Source organism: Microsporum canis, genomic scaffold (genome assembly GCF_000151145.1).
Source record: "Microsporum canis CBS 113480 supercont1.5 genomic scaffold, whole genome shotgun sequence".
Lineage (NCBI taxonomy): Eukaryota > Fungi > Ascomycota > Eurotiomycetes > Onygenales > Arthrodermataceae > Microsporum > Microsporum canis.
In genome coordinates, this window is record NW_003299165.1 from 237,441 (window position 1) to 264,805 (window position 27,365).

At 45.5% G+C, this 27,365-nt stretch overlaps 10 protein-coding genes and 1 non-coding gene across 11 annotated transcripts; 8 read left to right on the top strand and 3 right to left on the bottom strand.

Moving 5' to 3' along the window:
* Positions 1–254: 254 nt before the first annotated feature.
* MCYG_05152 (nitrogen assimilation transcription factor nirA) lies at positions 255–3,303 on the top strand (the record flags this gene model as incomplete). Its single annotated transcript, XM_002845237.1, has 5 exons — positions 255–384; positions 641–670; positions 698–1,604; positions 1,684–2,049; positions 2,205–3,303. 5 exons carry the CDS (start codon positions 255–257, stop codon positions 3,301–3,303), a joined length of 2,532 nt encoding a protein of 843 aa, XP_002845283.1.
* A 568-nt stretch (positions 3,304–3,871) lies between these two features.
* On the bottom strand, positions 3,872–5,396 carry MCYG_05153 (phsophatase-2a; the record flags this gene model as incomplete). Its single annotated transcript, XM_002845238.1, has 3 exons — positions 3,872–3,913; positions 3,995–5,306; positions 5,380–5,396. 3 exons carry the CDS (start codon positions 5,394–5,396, stop codon positions 3,872–3,874), a joined length of 1,371 nt encoding a protein of 456 aa, XP_002845284.1.
* Positions 5,397–6,502: 1,106 nt separating this feature from the next.
* MCYG_05154 (conserved hypothetical protein) lies at positions 6,503–6,997 on the top strand (the record flags this gene model as incomplete). The annotated part of the gene is made up of 1 exon (XM_002845239.1): positions 6,503–6,997. The coding sequence occupies one exon, from the start codon at positions 6,503–6,505 to the stop codon at positions 6,995–6,997; it is 495 nt and encodes a 164-aa protein (XP_002845285.1).
* Positions 6,998–7,221: 224 nt separating this feature from the next.
* On the bottom strand, positions 7,222–7,317 carry MCYG_10551. Its single transcript has one exon. It is a non-coding gene; the product is annotated as a tRNA-Asp (tRNA).
* Positions 7,318–8,173: 856 nt separating this feature from the next.
* Positions 8,174–9,370, top strand: MCYG_05155 (conserved hypothetical protein; the record flags this gene model as incomplete). The annotated part of the gene is made up of 2 exons (XM_002845240.1): positions 8,174–8,185; positions 8,411–9,370. The coding sequence occupies 2 exons, from the start codon at positions 8,174–8,176 to the stop codon at positions 9,368–9,370; spliced, it is 972 nt and encodes a 323-aa protein (XP_002845286.1).
* Positions 9,371–9,822: 452 nt separating this feature from the next.
* MCYG_05156 (mannosyltransferase) lies at positions 9,823–11,210 on the top strand (the record flags this gene model as incomplete). The annotated part of the gene is made up of 3 exons (XM_002845241.1): positions 9,823–9,946; positions 10,006–10,529; positions 10,620–11,210. The coding sequence occupies 3 exons, from the start codon at positions 9,823–9,825 to the stop codon at positions 11,208–11,210; spliced, it is 1,239 nt and encodes a 412-aa protein (XP_002845287.1).
* A 34-nt stretch (positions 11,211–11,244) lies between these two features.
* MCYG_05157 (conserved hypothetical protein) lies at positions 11,245–11,718 on the bottom strand (the record flags this gene model as incomplete). Its single annotated transcript, XM_002845242.1, has 2 exons — positions 11,245–11,338; positions 11,408–11,718. 2 exons carry the CDS (start codon positions 11,716–11,718, stop codon positions 11,245–11,247), a joined length of 405 nt encoding a protein of 134 aa, XP_002845288.1.
* Positions 11,719–13,280: 1,562 nt separating this feature from the next.
* Positions 13,281–17,138, top strand: MCYG_05158 (protein kinase; the record flags this gene model as incomplete). Its single annotated transcript, XM_002845243.1, has 9 exons — positions 13,281–13,710; positions 13,795–14,064; positions 14,127–14,681; positions 14,786–15,089; positions 15,159–15,181; positions 15,239–16,274; positions 16,341–16,542; positions 16,607–17,012; positions 17,077–17,138. 9 exons carry the CDS (start codon positions 13,281–13,283, stop codon positions 17,136–17,138), a joined length of 3,288 nt encoding a protein of 1,095 aa, XP_002845289.1.
* An 876-nt stretch (positions 17,139–18,014) lies between these two features.
* MCYG_05159 (conserved hypothetical protein) lies at positions 18,015–19,767 on the top strand (the record flags this gene model as incomplete). Its single annotated transcript, XM_002845244.1, has 2 exons — positions 18,015–19,080; positions 19,346–19,767. The coding sequence occupies 2 exons, from the start codon at positions 18,015–18,017 to the stop codon at positions 19,765–19,767; spliced, it is 1,488 nt and encodes a 495-aa protein (XP_002845290.1).
* Positions 19,768–20,189: 422 nt separating this feature from the next.
* Positions 20,190–24,081, top strand: MCYG_05160 (beta-tubulin cofactor d; the record flags this gene model as incomplete). Its single annotated transcript, XM_002845245.1, has 7 exons — positions 20,190–20,357; positions 20,422–21,931; positions 22,001–22,942; positions 23,006–23,633; positions 23,708–23,791; positions 23,816–23,876; positions 23,950–24,081. The coding sequence occupies 7 exons, from the start codon at positions 20,190–20,192 to the stop codon at positions 24,079–24,081; spliced, it is 3,525 nt and encodes a 1,174-aa protein (XP_002845291.1).
* Positions 24,082–24,449: 368 nt separating this feature from the next.
* On the top strand, positions 24,450–26,355 carry MCYG_05161 (conserved hypothetical protein; the record flags this gene model as incomplete). Its single annotated transcript, XM_002845246.1, has 4 exons — positions 24,450–24,570; positions 24,644–25,321; positions 25,372–25,599; positions 25,658–26,355. The coding sequence occupies 4 exons, from the start codon at positions 24,450–24,452 to the stop codon at positions 26,353–26,355; spliced, it is 1,725 nt and encodes a 574-aa protein (XP_002845292.1).
* Positions 26,356–27,365: the final 1,010 nt, after the last annotated feature.

Below are 27,365 nucleotides of genomic sequence, written 5' to 3' on the forward strand. Positions count from 1 at the left end.
CTGTTTGCGCTGACATCGACGGTGGTTTCGTTGTAATTAATAGAAAAAGAACGTCGTCCAGATTAAGTCATGGTTCTTCGTCCGTCGCGCGCCGCTTGTCTTGACGTCCTTTAAGAATCTCTTCTCCTACGAACCGCCTCTCTGCGAGAGTTGTATTCTCTATATTCGTTTTTTATATTTTTCTTTGCTCTTCTTGCTATCCGAGTTATTCGGCTGGATATAAAAATCTTTTTTTTTTTCATTGTTATATCAATATGACCGAAGACGCTGCAGAGGGGGCTGCAGAAGCATCATCCGCGCCTCGAGCCCAGCGCCCACCAGCGAAACCGAAGCGAGGGAAAGGCAAGGACAAGGATGATAATACTCCTCCAGTGAAGAGGCGCTGTGTGTCGACGGCGTGCATCGCCTGTCGCAAGCGGAAATCAAAGGTGATAGCCCTCGGTCGATCATTATATATATTATATTCCATAGAAGGGCCCGTTCTTGCTAACCTGTGCTTTATCAAATTGGACGTTAAAAGTGCGATGGAAACACTCCCAGCTGTGCTGCGTGTTCTTCTGTCTATCATACGCCATGTAGGTAACCCTCCTTCTATCCCACAATTCATATTATGGGAACCGTTTGTTGACATTGTATGAAGGCGTATACGACCCAAATTCGGACCATCGCCGTAAGGGGGTATATAAACAGGATATAGACAACCTCAGAAACCGCAATACCACCCTTCAGACGTTAGTGCAGGCGATTCTCACGTACGATGAAGATGACGTCCCCGACCTTGTGCGGCAGATACGATCTGCAGAAGACTTGGAAGTGGTAGCAGAATCTATACTGAAACGTCAGAAGCAACTGGACACGGCCGCAAACGACAAGAATCTCCCTGCTGGGGCTGAATCTCCGTTTAGAGAGGTTCCTCAGTTTGAGTCTGAACTTATCGGCAAAATAAGTGAACTTAAGCTCGACGGTGCTGTGAAATATGTGGGCGGTACATCTAACTTGATCTTCCTCCCAGAGCTGTCAGAGGATGACGAGTTGTACTCGGAAGCAGAGACACCAGACGGTCAAACGGATCAAGATGACTGCCCTACATCCTGGACTACTGTGACCGAGAATAAGGAGCTTATTCGGCATCTGCTGACCTTGTACTTTACATGGCATTACGCATATTTCACGACCTTGTCCAAGGAACTATTCTACCGAGACTTTATGCTAGGGCGTCCGAGCCAGTATTGTTCTGCATTGCTAGTTAATGCGATGCTAGCACTCGGCTGCCATTTTAGCACATGGCCGGTGGCACGAGAGGACCCGAACGACTCATCCACTGCGGGAGACCACTTCTTCAAAGAGGCAAAACGTTTGATCCTGGAGAATGATGAGCATACGAAAGCAAAATTATGCACTGTGCAAGCCCTTGCTCTTATGTCCGTTAGGGAGGCTGGATGCGGCCGAGAGGGCTCGGGATGGGTGTATAGCGGAATGAGCTTTCGCATGGCTTATGACCTTGGGCTGAATGTGGATTCAGCTGGCTTGGGTTCATACAATCTTACGGCGGAAGACATTGATGCCCGCAGAGTTACATTCTGGGGTTGTTTCTTGTTTGATAAGTATGCGGGATCTCTTCCCCCTTTTCTGTTCAATCCCTATTTTCTGTCCCATTGAGAAAAATACGTCTAACATGCGTAGATGCTGGTCTAACTATCTTGGCCGTCAACCACAGCTATCTGGATCTCATATCACTGTTCCAAAGTTTGACGTCTTCCCCAAGGAAGATTCGGCGATATGGTCACCATATACAGATTCTGGAGTTTCCCAGGACCACAATCAGCCCTCGCGAACCAGAGCTGTGGCTTTGCAGATCTCAAAACTTTGTGAAATAAGCAACGACCTACTGGGTGCATTTTATAATACGGCACCACCCAAACAAATAGCGAAGCAGGAGGAGCTAAGGCGGCTAACTCAACTGCACACACGCCTGGAGGCATGGCGTAAAGCACTCCCGCCGGAAATGGAACCCAAGGATGGCCAGTTACCTCAAGTTCTGCTCATGCAGTATGTTGTTTATTATATTTTCTAAGTTATCCCTAAGTCTTTTTACTAACAATTTCCAACAGCATGTTCTTCCAACTACTCTTCATACACCTCTACCGCCCTTTCTTGAAATACACCAAATCTACTTCCCCTTTACCAGCTCATGTTTCCCCTAGAAAACTATGCACCCAAGGTGCCACGGTTATCTCAAAACTGTTACGCTTATACAAACGCACTTACGGGCTGCGTCAGATCTGCAACATTGCTATCTATATCGCCCATTCTGCATGCACTATACATCTCCTAAACTTACCGGACAAGTCTGCTAAGCGGGACATTGCACATGGACTCAAACATTTAGAAGAGATTGCTGAAAGCTGGCCGTGTGCCCGGAGAACTCTACGGATTTTAGATCTTCTATCTAAAAAGTGGAAAGTCGAGCTTCCAGAAGAAGCAGTTTCTGTCATTGAACGATCTCGAGCCAAATTTGGCTCCACCAGTTCCTGGGAACAGATGCAATCACCATCATCATCTGGTGCGTCCCCAAAGTTACATGACCGCTCTCGTTTGTCAGAGCAACCAACGCATAACTCTACACCCGAGCCCACCAAACCATCAACAACATCCGCGCCAATTAACGCTTTGGCTTCCTCCAATCCTCCCACATATCACACCTCAGCTCAGACCGCTCCGGAAGATGTCACTCGACTTCAATCTTCCTGTTCAAAAGATGGATGTTCTACCGAAGGTGCAATCCCCCGTAAAAACAATGATTCTATAACTGAACACAAAGTATCTACAATTTCGCAATCACAAATGAACACCACTCCAGGTCTCAGCAACGAACTCCCCATGGACCTACCCAATTCTCCAACCTTCGTGGACTCCGAAAAACTCGTCCAAGCTAGCCAGAACTGGTGGCTAAAGGATCAGAATGCCCTCGCTCTAGGCATGGATAATTGGTCTAGTAGCTGGGGCACTCCGAACGAAGGCCCTGGCAATAGTATTGATTACCCAACCACAGCAAGCAATTCAGGCCCTTCAATTCAGGCCACTGAATCTTACAACAGCCAAGGTCAGCAACCCATGCATATTGAAGGCCTCTTACCCACTGCTTCGGCCCTTGGCCTCTCTCATCACCCTATTACCTCCGCCGGAAGCTATAGCACCGAGTTCCTTACCTCTCAAACCAGCCCTACCCAGTCAAATATGCCGAGTTACATGCCTCAACGAGATGAGAGGAGCTTTGCGGAGCAAGACGATATGTTCTACTAACTGTTGATTACTTTAGTTCAATCACAGTATTTGTATACTACTAAACTGCCAGTGACTTGGACATTTTGAGTATGTATCTGAATGCAATCTTTCAAATATTTTACCCTATACTATCAACTTTCCCACTACATCAACTCACATATTTTTCTTACCTTTTCTCCTGGCTTTATGCCAGATTTTACCTTCATCAGAAGGTGGCGCGATACTGAGATACACTTGATTTCCTCATTTATCATTGCCATATATTATCGCCGTCAGTATGGTGCAGTTGGCTATTTTGTTTCCATCATCTATGGCATATCTCGGAGAAGTTTTCCATGGGGGACGGTGGTCGTGTCCAATACCTTTTTATCACTTGAAACATAGGCTCGTGTAGCCTCACCTGGTGTTTTTTGACTGAGCTTTAGTTATTGCATGTTATAAAATATCGTTGTGTTCGCTAAGAATGTGAAATACTGTCTTTCGTAGACGTTTGACAGCCCAGCATTACTTTTGCACTCTATGCATCTACATTTATCGTTCACATACTATACATTTGGGTCATGAATTGTGTAGTTCAATTAGAATGCTAGTTTAGATAGTTGACGCTAGAAAAGAGGCAATATCCATGCTATTTATGAAAGTTATCATCACTATTAAATACGTTAGCCAGTTTTCTCAGCAGCAAATAAGGATGAAGTGGAGCACATACCAAGAAGTAATCAGCCACAGGTTTCTTAGCAGGCATTCCACGGGTATCCTGGGGAGCGGCATCAAATACCCGATACCGTCTCCCTGGGCCGGGCACTCTTGTCACATCAAGCATTCCAGCTCTTCCACCGGAGTTACGTCCATAGTCCCCGTTACTCCTAGCAATAGTACCCCCATTACTCGCATCTTCGTCCAGCTCAAGTATAGCAGCCACATTTCCACACCTATAGCAATAATTCGGGGCCGACCAAACGGTAACGATGCCTCCGTCAAACATTTCTTTAAACCCTTCCATGACGAGCTGGTGAGCACGCGCGATGAGCGATAGATCATTCTTATAGCTAAAGTGTTTCACGATATCTGCACCGAATAAAAAGCCTGCTCCGCGCGGGCTTAGGCCCCAACCTTCAATCTCGTCAGGGTCAGACCAGAGGAGATCACACATGGCACCTTCATGGGGCACTTCTTGCTTCCGGTCGATGAGCCTGATTTTATCGACACTATCTACCAAGGGCGAGAGACCACCGTGGACACATAGAACTGCCCCAGTATTGCTCGATATACTACCCATGCTGTCTCCAGTAGCACCGGTCCCGGCAGGGCCAGTTCGAACAGGTGTACTGCTGGGTATAGATGATATGTCTCTTGGCGGTGAGACGTCTCGAATATCATGTGCAATTTCGTTAGACCCTCGGTTTCTTCTTCGGTAAGAGGCGTGCGTGACTTCGCCCTTTGAATTCAACACTTCAGTTTCTAGCTCGTCGCCATCATCTACAGCAGAAGTAGAGGACTGAGTGTCTTGTTGTTCACCTCCAAGGCCTGCCTGCGTCACTACAGGGCCCGAAGGTGATAAATCTGTGCTTGCTCCCAAAACCAAGGCACCCAACGCTAAATAATCAAATACTTCACAACAGTACCGCCAAACGTTGGCGTTGCCATATTTTCTAATACATTCGTCATAAAAGCCGTAAACGGTCGTGATCTGTCTTGATTCATGGTTGCCCCGGATGAGCGTCATGCGGTCTGGGTATCGAACCTTGAGACAGAGGAGGAGGAGGAAGGATTCGAGGGAGTAGAAGCCACGGTCGACAAAGTCGCCCATGAAGAGGTAGTTAGTCTCAGGCACGTCACCTCCAACCCGGAACAGTTCCATCAGATCGTGGAATTGGCCATGGATGTCTCCACAGATGGTGACGGGTGCATCAACTGAAACGACATTCCCCTCTTCAATTAAAATTTCTCGAGCTTTATAGCAGAGCTCTCGCACTTGGTGCTCGGGAATAGGGCGACAGGAGCGCAGTTGCGCAATGGCCCTGCAATAGAAGAAAAGAGAGAATAAGCAAAACGAGCGAGGAAGTAGGCGGGGGTGAGGATTGGCCGATATACTTGTCTAGGTCGCTCATCTGTCAAGCAAAAACCAGGAACCCCCCCCGTTTGGCTATCCAACGGCGTACACGTCTCCCCTGACAGCAGCTCTAGGTAGCTATGAATGCTTGTACGATTCTGGCCCGCTACTCAGTTACTCGGTATGGGAGTGGGTGATGGTCTCGAGGGGGTGTATCAGGACTTGAGATTTGTTATGTTGGGAGAGCCGTGGACTTCATCTTCCTATCACAGGCAAAACGGTATATACGGATGCGAACGACGCTGATGAAACTTAATTCGGTGTAGAATGCAAGGAATGTGCATCTGCGCTGGTTGATCTGGGGTAGACAGGCCAAGTTACGCAGCATTGGTGGCGCGAAGAAAAAACGCGAGGTTGGTTTGGATCCGTGGTTAGTCAGGCGGATGGCGCGATTGATAAGATTAGATCCTCCCCCTGAAAAACAAAAACCTATAAAAAAACTAGCAGATGTACAATATTTCGTCTTCGAAGGTGTCTCGACATGCATTATTCTTGTTAATTAATAGATGAGATGTTCCACAGTCTGGATACACCGCATTATATTTGGAAGTTGCTCTGCGATGAAATATCTCTCCATGCCTAACGGAGAACCGAAGAATTTCCACCATAGACGAACGAAACACAGCTCACGACTCGAATATGAGGTATTATATCGTTTAATATCGGTACTATGTAAGCATACATCAGAACTTCCCTCCTTTTTCATGTTTTTATCTGCTATTGATGCTGTTAAGTTGGGGAGACGATTAGTCACGTGAGCGATGCTCGCTTTTAGGCTTCTTTTGGTTGGCTGCAAAAAAATAGCATGAAGACTTCGAGGCCTTCAGTAGCAGCCAGCGGCACACCCAGAGCGACGCCCGTCCAGCTGCCATTGGCCTATTAACTGGACCTGTACGGCCATCCGGATCAATATAGCAGAATTGTCGGGCATTGATAGTGTGGCCATCCATTTCTTCCTCGCAATCGGTCACTGAAGGACGCACGCTTCCGGAAACGAACACCCCTAGTATCTACCAACTCCATGCGAGGGAATATGGGGCATTCGGCAAAGACCTACGTGATTTAATAAAAAACATCTACATTCTACATTATCAATCTGCCACAATGTCTTCGCATCTCCACCCACGGTCTCGATCGACCATGTCCCTCTTCACAGCAACTCTTCTTGCATCCCTATTAATCGTTGGCGTACCGCATGTCTTCCCTTGCCCTGCTCCACGACGAGCACTGGCCGATTCGGAAATAATAGTGACTGCAGATGGACAGCAGATAAGGCGGAAGAGAAGACGGAAAGAGCCGGCTCCTCCTGGCGATGAGACGGTACCCTCAGGTCAATTGGCTAGACAGCCATTGCTCGGCTCTACAACCACGAATATAAGTCAGATACCTGGAGTTGGGCGAGAACTACGGGAACAAGCGGCAGAGTTTAGACACATGGAAGCAGAAGCCAAGGAGCTGGAGAAATCTGCACGGGAGTGCCCAGTCCCAAAACCACGGGGAGTTTTGGGCCACATTCTCGGATTCAGTTCAGATAAGGGTGGTCAATTGAAGGCGGACGCCCCTCGTACCGACATCCGGTGGAAAAGAAGCGCAGAGTGAAAAAAAAGAACTCTACTTATTGTGAACATATATTAAGGGCCGGAACGAATATGGTTCCGTGATGACAGCAGTGGTCTGTATATTACATTGTGTTAATATCTCTATAAATGATAGATAGATTGTCATTCCTGATGTCTGTTACTACATTACAAGATATAATATCTAGACTATTATATATACTATGTAAAAAAAAAAAATCACGCTTGAAAAGAGACAAAAAAGAACTCCCTGACGGGGAATCGAACCCCGGTCTCCCGCGCTTGTTATCCTCTTGAGCAAGGATTGACAAGCGGAAATCATGACCACTAGACCATCAAGGACTTGCTCGTTGCAAGGCGGTGGCCTGCGACTCCTCTTGACGGAGCCTCATAATGTCCAGAAAGGGAAGCCTTTGCCCTTTGCCTGATATCATCTTGCGTTCTCCCTCTCTTGCTCATATATTATCACGAGAATACACAGCCAAAGTTGATATCTACGGAGAGATTACTCTGCTCCACATAGTATGCCCGGCTGGCTAGCCTTGCGACTCTAGTCTGCATTTTAACCGTTTCATCGGCCAATCCTTGCGAAGAGATATATACTTGCGCAGGTGTTGAATACGGGCCAACCCATGCAAACCAAAGATGCGACGATCCGGAAGCCAATATGGGTTATTTAACTACATTCCTGGAGGATCAACTTTGAGCGACTCGTTCGAGATTCCGCTCAGCATAAAGAAGTACGTAACTCTGCGCAAAATGACTACAACCTAGTCTCGCGTCGCAGACATGGATATATGAGACCGACTTGCGTATGGCATGACTAACTGTGATAGCAGGGAATATAAACTATTTTTTAAATAAGATAGCCACGGCGCGCGGGGAGTTTTTCTTTTTCCCTATGGATTATATCCGTGACGTACAGGGCTTAGAAATCGTGCCGTCAAAGCTAAGGCTCCGGCCAACAATAAGAAGGGCGTTTCCGGCTCGCGGGGGACAAAGAACCCGTCTGTTCGACTAAATTTCTGGGATGAAATGAAATATTACAGCCTTCCCACCTGGCAAGGCTGGACTTTGGCTCTCTGAGTTGGTTGTCGTCGTTGGAGAAGCTATATACAACAACTGCCATTATATACAGCATCTTCACGAATTCGCCGTTCACACCTTAAAACACGTTACAGAGAACAAACTGGACGCAATGGAACAAAAGGTAGGTCGGGTTTTATATTTCATGCATATAGGTTTCTCCTTTAGATTTATATCGCTAACTTGTTATACAAACGGCAGGAGGTGGGAATCTCTACTGTGCGAACATCTCAGGGATCGGAGTTAGTGTTGCCTCCAGCACGTAATATATCATTCTGTCCTCTGACTGCGAGATTAACGATGCCTCTGAAGCGACGAATCCCAAAATGAAAAATCCCGGCCATTGCAGACATGCCACTCGCCGAAGCCTCTATCGCCAATTTCTCCGTCTTCCTCTTCGCCAACATCCCCTTCTTCTTCTGCTCTAGGAACGCTTTTAGAATCAAACCCAAATATCTTTGAAGTCCGGACAAATAAGGCTAATGTTGAATCTGGATTCTCGTACCATCAGCGTCTGTTTGAGAACCATGTGCCTCCTGCTGAATGGAAGCAATTTAGCGACGAAATGGTAGAGGCATTCGCACTTACAACTTCGGAGAAGATTGCTGCTTGGACTGTTGGAATAAGTGTTGGCCTTGTGAGCGCTGTGCCTTTACTGGTCTTTGGCGCCGCACCCGGCTATTATGCCGGAAAGGCTGTTAATGCCATGTCCATAGAGACAAAAGTTAAGGATTACCTGCAAGAGGAAGGGGAGCTGGTCTCTGTTCTAAAACGCTGGAACAATACCTCATTCAAAAATAGGGGACTCTATGTGCGACTGGCACTTCCAAGGAAAAAAACCAAAGAGGGTTCCAAATTCAGTAGCGGAACTTTTGATTCTCTCCTATCTTTTGGTTCAAAACGGAAGGGGAAGGGGAAAGATGGTTCCCAGGACGGAGATGACAGCGGAGAGAGGGATAAGAAAGAGGAGAAGAAACTGCACAACCGATACAGGTTGATTATTGAGGTTGTGGGGGTTGAACCGAAGCAAAAGTCTTGGATTGAACGTGACAATAATATCCCCCTCCCCAAGGGTATGATGGAGCTGGAAGGCAATGATGGGCACGTTGCTGTCCCAGCATATTCTCCACGGGGGACTCCACCCTATATAAGTAGCTCACACCCGGCAGAACTTGAGCCAGCATCGGTTAACCGGAGAGCAGAGCTTGATGGTGGACCTAGGAATGGAGCTTCCGCAGAGCTTGAAGGGGGAGGCAGGGTGGCCGAACTTCCTGGAGCGTCAAGCAAACCGATCTATGAACTTGCTTGAAAATTTTAACAAGATATTACTTTTTTCATGTTACCCCTTTTGATGACTTCATGTTTTATCTTATTGATATGTCTTGCAATATACCCCTATTTTAATAAATGATGACTAGAGTGTCAACCTGACAAGTGAATGCTCGGTCTCAGAATTCATACCTCTGTATTTAAACCTGTATATATTGCATTTCTTATTTAATACTGATATCATTTCGAATCAAGTTATATGCAAAATTGTCACAATACAATTGGGGTCAGATATACCAGCTATGTGCTAGGTGAGGTAGTTAGAAGTAAGAGGAAAATAACGTTAATTTAATCGTAAGTTAACTAATTAGTTACTCTGTATTTAATTGTTGACAATTTGATAAACACGTCTAACACCATTAAGATCGCAGCACACTTACTTCAATTGCACCAGAAGCTCCACGCATATCCAACCTCATTGTTACCCTCGTCATGAGCCAGCTGTACACTACCGTGCTAGACCTTCTCACGAACCCCAAACACTCAAGATGGATTTGCCCACTGCTACTAGCCTTAGATTCATGCCTATGCGCTGCTATCATCTTCAAGGTCCCATGTAAGTACTGATTTTATCAGTCAGTGTTTACGCTCTCTACTGACATCCGCATTAAATAGACACCGAAATCGATTGGTCTACCTACATGCAACATATCCATTTATATCTTTCCGGTGAACGAGACTACACGGCCATTAAAGGATCGACTGGACCACTCGTCTATCCTGCAGGCCACGTATATGCCTATACCGCTTTCTATAATGTTACGAATGAGGGACGCAATATACCATCTGCACAGGCCATATTTGCAGTGCTATACCTTTTCTTTTTAACGATTGTCATGGCATGCTATAGGGCTGTGCGTGCTCCACCGTATATATACCCGCTCCTTGTGCTTTCGAAGAGACTACACAGTATCTTTATGTTACGGATGTTTAATGACGGTATCGCCGCGGGTTTTATCTGGGCATCGACATATATGATGCTAAATAAGCGGTGGAATGTCGCCGTCTTGCTATGGACCTTGAGCGTAAGTGTCAAAATGACGGGATTGCTTGTTGCTCCTGCAATTGCAGTAATCCTCACGTTTGCCGTGGGATTTGGACAGGCGCTAGGAATGGGTGTGGCATTCGTACTGGTCCAGGTAGGTTCTTTTTTTATTTAATATTATACCCTTAGTGGGATAAGTGAAGCTTTCAGTAAGAGGAAGATGATTAAATTCGTTCTATTCTAGGTCTTACTTGGCCTACCCTTTCTATTAGAGAAGCCCATGGGCTATCTGTCAAGGGCATTCGAATTTACCCGACAATTCCTCTTCCAATGGACTGTAAACTGGCGATTTATCGGAGAAGAGGTATTCTTGTCCAGGTCCTTTTCCGTTGCTTTGTTAGCCATACATTTATCATTGCTGGTGACTTTCTTGGCCTTCGTTTGGATCCGTCCGGCGAATAAGGACCTTGGTTCTCTTATACAAAGAGCGTTTTGCGGACAAAGCCTGCAATGCAACATATCCCGATCCTATGTTGCTACAACGATGATGACGTCTATGGTTATTGGGCTGCTCTGTGCACGGAGCTTGCACTACCAATTCTTTGCATATCTTGCGTGGACGTCACCGCTGATACTGTGGAAAAGCGGCTCCCACCCGGTCTTTACGTTCATTGTGTGGGCAGCTCAGGAGTGGGCATGGAACGTCTATCCTAGCACAAATGCAAGCTCGATGGTGGTTGTGGGTTGTCTTGGAGTCCAAGCTATCGGTGTGCTCTGTGGGAATAAGCAGAGGATTGACGAAGACCCGGCCAGGTCCGAAGGACAAGCTAAATAAATAAAATTTCGTCGACAGTCAACTTTGACTTCTATCACACATCCTCGTCGTCTGAAGGAGGAAGTTTCCCAACAATTGACTCTTCGTCGTCACTGTGCTCCACGACCTTCTTAACAAACTCCTTTGGCCTATGACACGATTATATCAGCATTCTATTACTTTTTTTTTTATACGGAAACCATGGGCATGGAACGGACCAGAAGGTTGCTTTTCTCCACGCCTTATCATCCCTAACTATGTTCACGATCTCGCCGGCGAGTTTGTTATCTCGCTCCTCTAGCGCAGTGGAATCGACGACGACAAAGGTGCCTCGCTTCATCCATATGGTAGATCGGAAACGGGCAGGAAGCTCCACCAGTATCGATTCCCTGGACGGCAACTCGACGGAGTATATGTTGTTTCCCGTCGCTTTGACGACTCGAGCGATTGTCTGGCCCTCCTCGAGTGCAGTTGGCGGGTAGAGGGTGTCTTCCGCCGTGGCTAGTATCTTCCTCCTTGGCTTACCCATTTTCTTCAGCGGTATTCAGTCGATCTCACGCCCTCACGTTCTCGTTTCTGCTATGGGCCTGTGAATTCTGATGATTGAGAGTCTTCGACTCTTTTTGTTGTAGAGGAACTGTGTGGTCACGTGGTGGTTATGCCAAGACTTTGCTATTTCTCTGTTTTCCTTTTGATAGAAGCGGAAGAATGAAAATATAGGCAGCTTTTAATATCCTTGAGATTGGAGTCAAAGGGGGATTCTTTTGTTTGTGCTGGCTGTCAGTGGAGATGCCGGGATTCCTCAAGTATGAGGATCTGGTCTTGGAGCATAGTTATCCCTGGCTGAAAGTTGGTACCTAGAGCCACCCTTCCACCTGGCATACTCCAGGGCATCTATATGTCTGTATATAGAGTGTGGCTGCGGTCTGGCAAAGCACTGATATATAGGTACATTTCTGCTAACTCCCCTGTCGATGTCGGCACGACGACTGCCAGGGATCTGCCTCGGATATGAAGTAATCAACTTAGGAATACGAAAGGAAAAGGCGGATGAAGTTGCCGAAGCCGCTCTCTCTCTTTGATCTCGACTTGCTTGCTGGTGGAGCCGAGATGGCAAAGCCGACATTACATATATTCGTTTGTCAGTCTAGAGTGGTCGTTTTTGATAACTTCTAACCGGTTTTTGTTGTTGGAGACAGTGAGGTGTCTATTGACTCCTCTGCACATACTATGTGTATCTTTCGTTTCTTACCCACAATGTGAAGCAAGGAAAAATATACAGGAGTAAAGAGAAAGAGTGATACTTGACTATTTCAGGGGCTGAACATCACCTTGCACATCATCTTTATAGACAGCAATACTCCGTATTCAGAACAGAAACCTGCAATTCTACCTACCACTTAAACAGTTTCATCTTGAAGAGGGAAAAAAGGAAACCGTGTACGTGTTTCATAAATAATACTTAATTTTAAAATATTCTACTCTTAGATTTTTCTACTTTATCGTGTTTTTCTCCCCACCAAACGAAATAAAATGTTGCGGCTCTTTCTTTCCTCCCCCTCCGCCCCTTAAAAAAAAGGAACAACACATCGAAACCACCAAAGTCGACTGTGAAGATGCCTATCTAGAGAGCACTGGGGCGCACACTCGATCTCTTCCTCTTCTTTTCGTTCCTTGTAAGTGGGATAATAGGAGCTGACATTGCTTAGAGTTGTCAGTGTCGCTGGGTTGTGTCCAGTTACATCCAAAACGTCACTAGACACTCCGTTGCACGACCACCCTGCCATACAACGACCGCCCGCCAGAAGCGCATGATCACTATCCCAGGACGAGGCCTCACACTACTCCAGCAATTGCAGAGTCCTCATTCTACGGTCCCCTGCTGTACATATACTTGGGGAAAGAAATCCATCTGCGCTCCCCAGGGTTTTTTTGGCGGCCCTGCTCGCTCTCTTGAGCCCCCGCATCCCGAGACACAAGACCACCACACACACAGTACGCTTCGCCTTTCATTAGCTGAACTGGCCGCTCAAACGAGTGATATTATCCATTAGACACGCATATAAAGCCGTCTACCTGCTCACCGCAACCATGGAGGGTGACGACGAGCTCATCGCCACCGTGTATCGCAAGATTGATCGGGAAAAGGCCCTCATCGCTGCTGCGACAAATATGAGACAGTCAACTGATAACCCGCTTGTACAGCAGCGAGTGGACGCTAACATACGGGACGGACGGAAGAATATCGCCTACCTGGAAGAAAAAATGCAGGAGCTACAAATTCGAAAGATGGGTCGTGGGAATACCTCCCCTACTGCAATACGAGGGTCTGGTGAAGGTCCCCCCATACCCCCAAAGGATGCTGGCTCCTCCTACCGTGGTGACCAGGGAGGTTACGGAGACGTTGGCCCAGGAGGTTATAGCCAGGGTGGAACGGGTATGATGCCTCCCCGGGCACCCTTCCACGACCCACGTCCAGACGCCTCCATGCCCAAGGCACGTCCGAATTTCAGCAAGTTAGGTCGGTTGTATTTTCTTGATATAGTCCCCTTCAAACGCACTACTGTTTTCTGTTAATTATTAACTGGTGTCTACTATCATACAGATTTAATCAAGTATGACACGCCATATCTGGGGCCTAAGATTCAACTTATGCTGTCACAGCTCGAGTTCAAATTGAGCGTGGAAAAGCAGTATAAGGCTGGTATCGAAAAGATGGTACGACTATATCAGGACGAGGGCGATCGAAAGAGCCGAGCAGATGCAGAAGGCAGACGAATCGAAAGCAACCAAAAGATCCAGCTATTAAAACAGGCTTTGAAACGATATGAGGACCTTCACGTTGATATTGAAAGTGCATCGGACCACCCAGATGGTTAGAAGCTTCTCCCAATGCTCCATAATATATATATTTCAGTTTACTAATACTCTGATTAGACGAAAGCTTGAATGCTCCCAATATGCGCAAACCTTTGACGGGCCATCTGACCATGAAGATCCACGCTGTGAAAGACGTAGACCATGCTGCTGGATCTAGATTTTCTAGGGGCCCGGAAACCTTCGTGATCATGAAGGTTGAAGACGCTGTAAAAGCCAAAACCAGGGCCACTAGATCCGACAAATGGACCGAGGAAACCTTTAACGTGGATATTGACAAAGCAAATGAGATTGAACTCACAGTGTATGATAAGTCTGGTGACAGGCCGACGCCCATCGGTATGCTCTGGATACGGATATCAGACATCGCAGAGGAGATGCGCCGAAAGAAAATCGAGACTGAGTTTAATGCCTCTGGATGGGTTTCTGCTGATAAAATGGATCATGGGGCCATACGGCCGGATACGCAGTTCCAGGGGAGCTCATTCCAGCCTGGTCAGCCTGCTAGAACTCAACCCCCCGGGCAAGCCCCCATAGGCCAAAATGCAACAGTTATGGTCGATTCATGGTTTGCTTTGGAACCAGTGGGGAGAATACACCTTACGATGAGTTTTGGTAAGGATCGCTTGTTACAATATCATTTTTACCCATCCCCATCCCATAAAAGTTCATTAAACTTACCTTTAATATAAAAAGCGTACTAACAACAAGTCTTCTAGCTAAACAACTCAAGGACAGACGGCCCTTTGATATTGGTCTTAACCGACAAGGTGCTGTCCGCCAAAAGAAGGAGGAAGTCCACGAGAAGCAAGGCCATAAATTCATTACCCAACAATTCTACAACATTATGCGCTGTGCTCTTTGTGGTGACTTCCTTAAATATGCTGCTGGTATGCAGTGTGCAGACTGCAAATATACCTGCCACCGAAAGTGCTATCCAAAGGTTGTGACCAAATGTATTAGCAAAGCAAATTATGAGACCGATCCAGACGAGGAGAAAATTAATCATCGCATTCCGCATAGGTTTGAGGGATACTCTAATATTTCTGCTAACTGGTGCTGCCACTGTGGTTACCTATTGCCTTTTGGAAGGAAGAATGCTAAGCGGTGTTCGGGTATGTATAAGTCCGTTCCCCCCAAGACGTTTTCACAAGTTTGCTAATTTTGAATAGAATGCTCTCTTACTTGCCATGCTAACTGTGCTCACCTTGTACCCGATTTCTGTGGAATGTCGATGGAGGTTGCCAACCAAATTCTAGAGACCATCATCAAAGCTAGGAATACCAACAGAACCAGTGGTGCCTCAACCAAACCCCCTCGTCCAAAGCCTGCTCCCATTGAAGGTGGATCCCGACACTCCCAAGACAGCTATGGTCCTCCAATGATGTCTCCCTCTGCAGACGCTGTCAGTGCTGCCAGCACTTCGTACATGCCTCCCCAGTCTCCAACGGCAACGGGCCGTGCCGCCGCCTCTCCACATAGTCCTTCGAATGCGGCGGCGGCGGCGGCAGCAGCAGCAGCAGCAACAGGAATGCGCCCATTGCCACAGCAGACTGGGTATGATAAATTGCCTTCGGACTACCCTGGAATTAAACCTGGAGAATCCGCATATGATAACCGTGAATCTAGGCTATCCCAGCAACAACAGCCACAGCCACCACCGCATTCTCATTATGACCCCGGAGCCTATGCCCATGTTCAAGCGCCCCAGCTTCCTCCAATCCAAATTGGGCACCAGCCTGCAGGGCATCAGTACGCCATGCCGCCTCCTACTCAGATGCATCAGCAACAGCAAACTCCGGTTACAGCTCATCCCTCTGCCCTTGCTACAAAAGAACAAATGCCACCTCCTGCTCAACCACAGAAGAAGGCTGGTGCTATGATTGGATTAGATCATTTCAATTTCCTTGCAGTTCTTGGTAAAGGAAATTTTGGAAAGGTAATGCTTGCTGAATCAAAGACGAGCAGGAAGCTCTATGCTATTAAGGTGTTAAAGAAAGAATTCATTATTGAAAATGACGAAGTTGAGAGCACCAAATCAGAAAAGCGAGTATTTTTGATTGCTAACAAGGAGAACCACCCATTCCTACTTAACCTTCACGCCTGTTTCCAGACGGAAACTCGTGTTTATTTTGTTATGGAATATATTAGCGGCGGTGATCTCATGTTGCATATTCAACGTGGTCAATTTGGTCTCAAACGAGCTCAGTAAGCACTCCCATTCCAGTTGACAGATAATAGGCTGTACAAGGCTAATGGAACGTTGTCTTTAAGATTCTATGCTGCCGAAGTTTGTTTGGCTTTGAAATACTTTCATGAAAACGGTGTCATTTATCGGGATCTCAAGCTCGACAATATTTTGTTATCTCTTGATGGGCACCTTAAAATTGCCGATTATGGTCTGTGTAAGGAGGAAATGTGGTATGGTAGCACCACAAGTACATTTTGCGGAACTCCCGAATTCATGGCCCCAGAGGTATGGCGTTACCTCCCGTCGATGGTATTCATTCAATCTTTCCTAATCAATGCTCTCCTTCTAGATTCTCCTGGACAAGAAATACGGCAGAGCTGTCGATTGGTGGGCTTTTGGTGTTCTGATTTACCAGATGTTGCTTCAACAGTCGCCCTTCCGTGGAGAGGACGAAGATGAGATATACGATGCAATTCTTGCCGATGAACCCCTTTACCCCATCCATATGCCACGAGACTCTGTTTCAATACTTCAGAAACTGTTGACACGTGAACCAGAACTGAGATTGGGATCCGGGCCAACTGACGCCCAGGAAATCATGTCGCATGCTTTCTTCAGAAATATTAACTGGGACGATATCTACCATAAGCGTGTCCCGCCACCTTTCTTCCCAAAAATAACCAGCCCTACTGATACTAGCAACTTCGACCAAGAGTTCACTAGTGTCACTCCGGTTCTAACTCCGGTTCAGTCTGGTAAGTGTGATTCATTCCTTGGCAAAAGATGTTAGAGCAAGGGCGGCTAACATGTCCATAACAGTCCTCACACAGGCGATGCAAGAAGAATTCCGTGGCTTTTCATACTTTGTAGACTGCGAATAAGCGTGTACTCACATCTTGCCATGCTTCTTTTTCTTGTCGCACGTACTGAGTATAGGGGTACTTCGCCAATTTTCAAATGGTCTTCATGCACCAGTACACCCAAGCCTCTTTCTCTTTGCCCCCTTTCTATAATGATGCTATTTCTCTCCGTTCTTATTCCCTTTCTTCATAATACCCTTGGTCAGTATTATAGTAAAGTTAATTGCCTGATATACCCATCCTGATACGATCACTTGTAAGGAGGAAATGCTTGCCATTCTTGCAGTGACGAAACTGATCCCTCAAAAGAAAGATGAGATTGGTGACGCCGTGGTAGTTATTGTCTACTCTCGGTCCGTACATATTCTCACCCTGTGTTTAAAAAAAAAGTTGGGGTTGAATGCTTGATAGTTCATCCGTTCTGAACTTGGATTCATCTTGAAGTAAAAGCTAGTACAAACTCCCCAAAATCTCACCGTCTCGTTTAAGAATTCAGCTGCCCTTTAATGCCAAATGGCACCAAGGTAGCGCAGGGTGAAAGTGAGCCCTTTGACTGTCTATCAAAAGCACAGCGAGATCTTGTCTTCAACACGCCAGGTATAAAAAAAATGGAGAGAAAAGTAGACTCTGTTTTTACACAAAAGAAATCCCACTTACCCGATTCAGCCAACTTGACCACACTTCAAGGTCTGGCCTCTTCCTCTACTATGTTCTCTGCTTCAGTGGAATCTGCCAGTTTCACCGGGATAAAGGCTCGCTGACGATAAAAAGACTTGCCTGGCGCTCTATCAAGAGCTCCAAGTAGCTGGCACTTTGCTGAAACGACAAGCCCTTTGTTATGCATCAATCAGATCCGTCTCTATAAAGGAATTAGCTCATTTAAACCCTTTCGCAGCCATGGATTACCTATCGAGTATCTGTCGAAATTTTACTTCTTTCCTTACTCTGCAGAATATACCAAATGCAAGCCAGAAAACTAATACTACCGCTGACGGAAGCAGAAGGCCATACTTTGATCATACGATGCTATCTTCTCTGCGCCCTCATAAGCTACGAAACGATCAAAAAGCCCTCAAGGGTGGTATAAATGAGAATGGGAACCTCACACTATTAAAGTCAGAAACTTCTGGCGCTGGACGAAAGCGCAAGATAATAGGGAAGCTAGACAAATTCGACCCCAATGATGATAAGGGAAATAATTCAGTCCTCGATGGATCGACAATTATTGGCATGGACAATCCTTCGAAACGATTGCGGGTTCCTGCGCGGCTTGATGAGTCTGAATCCCTTGAAAGATATTATTCTTCAAGTTACGATAGCGACCTCGAGGGAAGCACGCTTATAGAAGACGAGCAGCTCGGCAGGGCCAAAGACTCCCATCTTAGCATAGACGATCTTTCAACCTTAGATTCCGATACTTCATCTGGAAGTGTGGATAAAGACTCTTCGGTTTCCCTCGAGGATTATGATCAGTTGGACTCAGACCGTGAGGCCGAAGCTGGAGAAAATGATACTGAACATCAGATTATAAAAACTCCATCTAGACAGCCAAGAATAAAGAAAGCATCTCGGCATACCTGCGATACGGAAGAGCCATATCGCCCATCCCCTAATGTTGTTGACAAGAACCTTTCAAAGCAGATTGTTCACCGTGATACCCAAGAAAGTGATCTTAGTGAAGATGAGATATATAATTATAAGTCCTCAACAAAAAAGGAGGTTAAGCGGGACTTGGATATTGAGTTTTGTATGGAGAAAGCAAGGAGGTGGGCTGCCGCAGTGGAGGGCCCATCCGGCAATTGGGCGGATGCAGAGAGAGACATGTATTTTCGCCTGGCAATGCGAGGATTTGAACCCGTACTACCTCACAGCTGGAGGATGGATTTCATGACATTACCTGATTCTCTTTTCACAGCCCCAAATGACTATACTGCGTATATTTCTTGCAGAAATGAATTCAGAGGTAAGCATCCGTATTTTTAATGTCGCAACATTTATGGAGACTGATAATCTTTTAGGTATGAGATATTTTAACAATCTGGTTAATCTGGGTGGACGTGTTAGGGATCGTATAGCCTGCCATCTTTGCCCTGAACAAGTGATCAAACATTACCTATGTTCTTATCTCCGATGGGCTCTACGCGATTCGGGTATGCACAATCGGCCGCATTTTGTGGCCCCATATTCTATATATACCCTCAAATCCTCACAGACAACCAGAGACGCAGTTAACATCATGAATTTGAAGTTGATTGCCGTGGCAGAGAGTTATCAGAGCTCTTGGTGCTTAACTCCAAACATAGAAAGTGATGATGGGGCCGACGACTATTTTGATGCTGAATCAGAACTGCGGTACCAAGATCGCACATTCCCAGTGATCACGGGGTTTTTGATCTGTGGAACAATAGTGGCATTGATGACACTTGACTCCGACCCAAGGATGAACCCTATCTTTAATTCAAAGACAAGCGGGAGACTAATTTCCCGCTTTGATTTCTCCGAATACGGCCAGGATGTTTGGAATGCATTAGCTATTGCAATTGCGGTAGCTCGGATGAGAAAGACGATAATTCAGTGTGAGCAAGAAGGCAAAGGGGACATTATGTGGATGATTGATCAAATACCTCGTCTACCGGATAAAGATTTATAATTAGTGTCTTGACCGGATCACAGCTTGGTAGCCACCTTCCACCGGTAATTATTTATGATCATTCTTGATCAATGCCTCTTCAAGGTCTTCTCCCGAGGTGGTTTTAATGGCCTTGCATTCTTCTTTCAGTGACGCATTGATGCCTTTGTTTAAAGAGATAACTTGATTATAAAGTTAGGTATATATTGATAACCCATAGCCCATATAATGCATTTCTAGTCTATAGGTACAGAGATATTGGTTCTCCACCAAAATATTACATCTTGTTTTCCATCCAGGGTAGTCATCTTGCCCCTGAATCCTTGGAGAGGTACCTAGCCCTTCCAAGTTATTATATCACGTGACTCAAAGAGCCACACATCGTAGATTTGATGGCACAAAAGTGCGAGCAACTCCAACTGAACATCATCTTGACAATAAATATGGATGCTACACACGATCGAGATATTGAGCTACAAAGAGCGTCTGGCGAGCTTATTGAAGAATTTCGGACAAAATTACCTCCTTTACTTTGGAAACACCATGGGTCCGAGAAACGCGTGGTTCATCGTTGGGCAAAGGCAGCGAAAGTAGAGAAACTAGTCCTCCTTGTTCGTTTCTTTTCCCCAATATATTATGCAGATATTTATGAATCCTTCTAATTTACTTATGTAGTTGGACCCATTTCAAGAGTGGCCACAACTTTTGGATCCCCATCTTAACTGGGTTCTCACACATCTTACGGATGCTTTTCTATCATATCTGTTTTGTCACAAGCAGAGCTATGCCTCCACCGTCAGGATTAGAGAGTCAGGCTTGATGCACCCGCTAACAAGGGCAATATGTAAAATCATATATACCCTATGTAAGGTGCGGGGCCCGAAGGTGATCTCCCAATTTTTCAACAACGAACCGAAATATCTTGAGCCAATGCTTTCCATATTTATCGAATGGGATACCATTGTCAGTGTAGATATAGACAGTTCGACCAGGACCGGTCAAGGCCTGCCGTTAAATTGGGAAGAACGATATGTTATGCTTCTATGGCTATCACACCTTCTCCTGGTTCCTTTTGATTTATCCTCTATCTCATCAGAAAATATTTCGATTCCCCACGAGAATCTATCAGTACTATCGGGCCTTCCTACAAAAACCCCCAAGATAGCGCTTTCAGTTCTCTCAGTTGCTCTGAAATACCTAGTATTGCCAGGAAAAGAGCGAGAGGGTGCTATTCTTGTACTATCAAGACTCGCCTTGAGACGGGATATGCAACAGCTCGGTATCCTGGATTCCCTTGTCAAATGGGCCCTTGGGTATTTAAAGCCCAGCGACGGAACCCCAGCACCTTCAACCTTTACCTGCATCGGGCTACTATCATTTATAGCCAAACTTGGTACCCTGGCTCAAGTTGAAGATATTGCACCCTATGTTATACCTATATTTAACCAAATCCTAGGTCTCTCTAGCGGGAGTTCTGAAGTTTCTGTAACCATCCAATCCTCAGCTTCCACTCGAAAGCTCTTAACCAAGATTCTCCGAGAAATGACCAACCTTGCCTTGACGTTAGAGGCGAGGTCAGATCTTATACATATTTCATCTGATGAAGTATCCACAGTCCTAGAGGATACCATTGATTACTTATTGCTTGCCGTTGGCGATAAGGATACACCTGTTCGATTTGCAGCAAGCAAAGCGTTAAGCATGATTGCGCTCAAACTAGATCCGGATCTTGGTGCAGATATAATAGATGCTGTGATTGGTGCATTGGAGGAAGATGTCCTTTATGAAAAAGAGAATGGTGCATTGGTATCTAAAGAAAAGGCTGAATCTATGCCTGACGGTCTTATAGTGAGGAATGTTAAATCTGTCGATGCTCAAAAATGGCATGGCCTTATGCTCACGCTTGGCCATTTACTATTCCGACGATCTCCTCCCATTGATCGACTATCTCAGTTATTACACTACCTAATTTCAGGTTTAACTTTTGAACAAAGGTCGTCGACAGGTGCTTCGATCGGCGTCACTGTTAGAGATGTATCCTGTTTTGGTATTTGGTCCCTTGCTCGAAAGTACTCTACAAAAGAACTTGAGTCTGTCAAAGCCTGCACAATGGAAGCCAAACATAAAACGATATTGCGGAGCTTAGCGATTGAACTTGTGTCTTCTGCCTGCCTTGATCCCTCAGGTAATATTCGAAGGGGATCGTCTGCTGCCCTACAGGAGCTGATCGGGCGTCATCCTGATTCGATTCTAGAAGGGATATCAATCGTTCAGATTGTGGATTATCACTCAGTCGCACGAAGAGAAATTGCTATGACTGAGGTGTCTATGGCAACTGCGAGGCTTGACAATGTGTACTGGTCGCCACTGATAGGAGGACTTCTACAATGGAGAGGAATTGGCGCGCCAGACCCCAAGTCAAGGAGGACGGCAGCCTCAGCTATTGGAGAATTAAGCTTGCAAATGTCGTACAATGGGATTGGTACTGTGCTAGACAGGATTATGCATATTTTGTCATCGTCACCCACAAATTCAGTCGAAACTAGGCATGGAGCTTTTTTGGCTCTTTCTGCTACGATTGATGCTTTCATTCGCTATCGAACTAATGACAACGATACCCCTGATGATTTTATTCCTTTAGTTGACGTCTCTCAGCAAATACATCAACTTTGGATGGTATTTGACTCACCATTAGAACCTTCTGTGGAAAGTCTGACTCTCCAATCATTCAGACCAGACTTAACCGCAGAGGCTTGCTCTCGCCTGATTTCTTCGCTTGCTCGCTCATACGCCACTTTAAGTGATAGCCCCACTGGCCCTCGGTCACTACTTTTTAATAGTGATTTACTAGAAAAGGTTATTAGCGTTTTGATGCTCTGTGTTCAGCGAAGTGACGATGAGCCTGTCGAAGCCAGTTCCCAAGCAGTGTCAGACTTGTTTACCCTTTTGTCCCTGGAGAGAAAGTCGACCATCATTCACGGATGGCTTAATAGCATTGGCTCCAACAGGAAGAAAACAACTGGCCGTGGGCAAATAGCAGCGTTAGGCGCTGCCTATCGGCACTTCCCACTTAGTGGAAGTGAGAGGAAGCACATTCTTGATGAACTTGTAAGATGTACTGAACCAGAAGAGATTGTAATTATAAAACGTGTGTCCGCCGTGGATTGTATAATAACCGGAGTACTTCCGCATATCGGTATGTATCCGTTTCTTTTTCACTCCTTGCACACTTGCTTCATTCTTACAAAAGTTCGAATAGATAATACAGATCAGATCGAGAATCATATTGAGGTATTACTCAACGACTATACCACTGACAACCGAGGTGATGTTGGATCTCTAATACGGACCGAAGCAATCGGTGGCGTATGCGTGCTCTTAGAGTCTCATTTAAAGGGCGCGGCTAAAGCTTCAAACTTACATAGCATTATGAAGCACGTCATGAGGCTAGCAGCTGAGAAACTGGATAAAGTCAGATTTAAGGCCTGGAAATGCTTCCAAATATTTTGGGAATCAGATGGAAGCCTGCCTCCACTGAAAAGGAAATTTGATCATTTCAGTGAAGTCTCAACCGCTGACTACTTTTCTCAACTTGCTACCCTGCTTCAAGTTGACTGGCTTCGCTTACCTCTAATAAAGGGACTAATTACCTCCCTTACCGCTGGTGCAGACAGCCTTATCAACTCATCGCGCGCTGCGCTTGTGGAATTCATAAATAGCCAGGACGATGACCCTAAATGTTATTTATGTAGGGAGCTGTTCAGGGATCTTCTTACAATACTAGAGGAAAATATTGCCAATGACCGCTATTCCATACCCACTGTTGAGGCTTTCGCATTTTTACTTGAAAATTGCTTTGTCCCGGAAATGCTTGAGTTGGATTCTGAGTATGTGGACCTACTCTTACTTCTTGGCTATTTTATGGACTAACTGTCTAAGGCTAACATCTACTTTCTCGTAGGCATCTAAAGAAACTTTTCCGCCTTGTCCAAAAATCCCACTTCAAGTCTACTAACATCCCGAGAATTGAAGCAGCTCTGAAAGTGTATTTCAGTTTATATGGTTATAGTACAATGAGAAGGGATGCAACGTCTAAGATGATAAATATGCTTCTACATCCATATCCAAAGGTAGGCTATAACGAGGGCTATCAATTCTACATTTCAAGCTATTGTTAATCCAAGATTTTCTAACACTTTATAGATACGGGTTCTTGCCAGCGAATATCTCTTCACTCAAACAGAGAATAGCTTGTTGAAAACACAGGATTGGATGTGGCCTCCGAAGCACCTGAAATTGATAGTGGACAGTCTACGTCAAATTGTTGTGCCATAATCCGTGTTTAGACGAGGAAGCAATACAAGAAGACGGCTGAGCCCTCCTCATCTTTTTAATTTCGTAGTTATTATATACTTAACATGATATATAAATGGCCGGGAGGGGTATATAACTCTATGAGATTTGTGGACGGAGATGTCCCAAATAGAAGCAAGCATTTTAGCGAGCGTTTAGCGCTACTTAGCGACCTCAGCCATATCATCGTGCCGCCTATATGGATCACTCCCGTGTCACGTGCTCTACCTAACTCCAAATCTCCCAAGGTTTGTCTTGCTTTATATTTTGGGTCATGAACCTCTGCATCATTCATGAGCCCGAGAGCGTTTGGCGGATATAGAGCTTCAACCCTTTGCCTATAAGTCCGTATGACTTTACTGGGCTTTATCGCTGGCCCCGTTACCAAGCCGTTGACCTTTTCGTCCTTCCAGCGTTTATGTAACCAAACAACTTCCAGAAGATTTACCATCGGTTATTGTACAGTGATCAGTTGGTCAGCTCTTTAACTCTGATATATCGACTCGTTTGGTATAACTACTAACTGCACCTCGCTGAGTAATAGATCCAAAACCCAATCATGACTTATTTTCCTACACGTCAGGGCGATTCTTATACAACGAAGACCTACGACTACGAGAAAGATATATCGAGTTTGACGTAGATGCTCTAAAAGAATCAGTAACTAAGCATACCGATGGCGGTAAAGTAACTAATCTCGTGAAGCTAGGCGAGGGTGGTTTCAATCGAGTCTTTTCGGCTACACTTGAGAGCGGTCTACAGGCGGTTGTCAAAATTCCATATCCTCTCTCAGTACCAAAGAGATATGCTACTGCCAGCGAAGTTGCAACACTTACCTTTCTTCGATCAAAGGGGATCCCTGTTCCTAAGGTATATGGATGGTCGGCAACTAACGACAATGCTATTGGGTCCGAATACATCATCATGGAGCGGGCATCAGGCATCGGCCTTGATACTAAATGGTTCGATATGACCAAGAAACAACAACAAACAGTAACATTAGGGATTATTGATATAGAAAAGACCCTATTCAATATTTCATTTGGCTCTATTGGAAGTTTATATTTTAAAACGGACATCCCACCCGAATTACAAGCTGATCTTTATGTTCCCAGTACTTTGGACCCCAATAGAGATTGTGATACCTTTTGCATTGGGCCAATTGCGGACTACATGTTCTGGTATGGTAAGCGTGCGGAGTTAGAGGTAGACCATGGCCCATGTAAGTGTTCGAATGTCTCCTTGGCGAGTTTTCACTAAATTTTATTGCAGGGAATGATCCACGCCAATATCTCCGAGCAATTGGGAAGCGTGAACTGGAATGGACACAAAAGTTTGGAAAGCCCCTCGAAAAAGACTTTCCCTATAATACACTTCTTCCTGGTATCATCCACCAGGAGCGTTATGCTGGCCTTCTCCAGAAGTATTTAACAATTGCACCTTTCCTTCTTCCTGAACACCCTCGGGATCCAGGCAATCAACCAACGATTCGTCATCCAGGTATGTTATGATGCCGCGGCATTCTATTTTTAGGCTTTGACTACTAACAATTACCAAGACCTTACACCTAGTAACGTTTTTGTGTCCCTGGAGACTTTCGAAATAACTTGCATCATTGATTGGCAGCATACAACTATTATCCCGCTCTTACTTACTGCTGGACATCCTAAGATGTTTGAGAATCCTGATGCAGAACCTCCAGAAACGCTTGGGGCGCCTAAACCCCCGGAGGGATATGAATACCTGGACCCCAAAACAAGGTGTGAAGTTGACGAGCTCCTCCGACGGCGTTATCTTTACTATCTTTATCGTGTTTTTAACGGGGCTTATAATAAAAGGCACCTCTCTGCCTTTTATGACCCTGTTTTACTACCCCGACAACACCTGGTTGACTATGCAGGCCGCCAGTGGAGTGGGAATCTAATCACTCTGCAGGGTGCACTAATGCGGATGTGTGAATACTGGAAACTTCTACCACCTAATGGCGAAACTTGTCCTATATCTTTCACCGATGCGGAATTAAAGAAACATTCTGAGGACGAGCCAATGTGGTTTGACTTAACCGCTCTTATCAACCATTGGCGTGGTGAACTTGGTGGGCTTAATGAAGAGGGGTGGATAAAATCGGAAATGTACGAGCATGCGAAAAAAAAGAACAAGGCACTAAAGGAAAGCTTCATCAGCGACGCCGACCCCGATGAAGTTGAAAATGTTGTCCAAGGCTGGCCATTTCAGGACAAGGAGGAGTTTTTTTAGTAACTTTGGACACCTGTATAAACAGATGGAAGTGGGTTCATTGGCCAAACCGGGTGGTTTAACTCAGCCTTCCAACATTGCATCTATTGGGTGTTGCGCAACCATCATTTTAGAAATATCAGCTTCAGCCCTATGCTGGCAAAATTCCTTCGTCGATTAAACAATGGCGTGATAACAATGGTGGAACGCACGCCGTGATGGCCATAATGTACATCCTAAGGATGTAACAGTCGATGGTCAGCTCTCTGAGGACGAGGTAATCAAGGCCATCAAGGAAATATCTGCGGGAAGCCACAATATGTCTGACTCCTGTTTCCTCGTTTACAGTTTCTTTTGGTATATGATTGTAATTGACTATACTGCGGTGGGAGAAAGCAGCACACATAGGTATTAGAGTATCTGCTCTCGATATTTTCTAGGGAAAGTCTAGGCGCCCCTTTGTGCTGAATATTCCAACCCTGATTTATATATATTTCTTTCAATAATCTCTTTCCCTTGCTTAACAAGTCTAACAGCATATTTGCCATTTCAGATGGCCTTCCACAATCTCCCGGTCCAGAATAGCTATCCTGTTCCAACCAATAGTAACATCACGAAGTATCTTTTTAAGATGGTGGGCATCAGAGCTTCATTGATACGCCTTGTAATCCTAACAAGAGTACTTAAATCCCAAGGAGTAAGGTATTCTCCAAGGGTATAGAGTATCTTATTCAGAAGGATGTTGGGGTATAAGCTAAGCCTACTGTTCAAGCATCTTGGGTGGACTTTGGTGTTGAGTTGGTCATGGTGATGCGGGGCAACCTAGGGTACGGGCCAACAGATAAATAGACCTGCGGAGAGAGGAATGAAAGGAGAGAGCATGAGAGAGAATAGACTTAACAGCCAGTTAACATAGTATATGTAGCAAATTAGTTAAATAGTTGGAGTTGGCGAAGGTGGATGAGTCAGCAAGGAGGCTTTTGCACTAACCTGGAAAAGGACGATGGGAGCTCAGAGGCATTTCTTTTTGA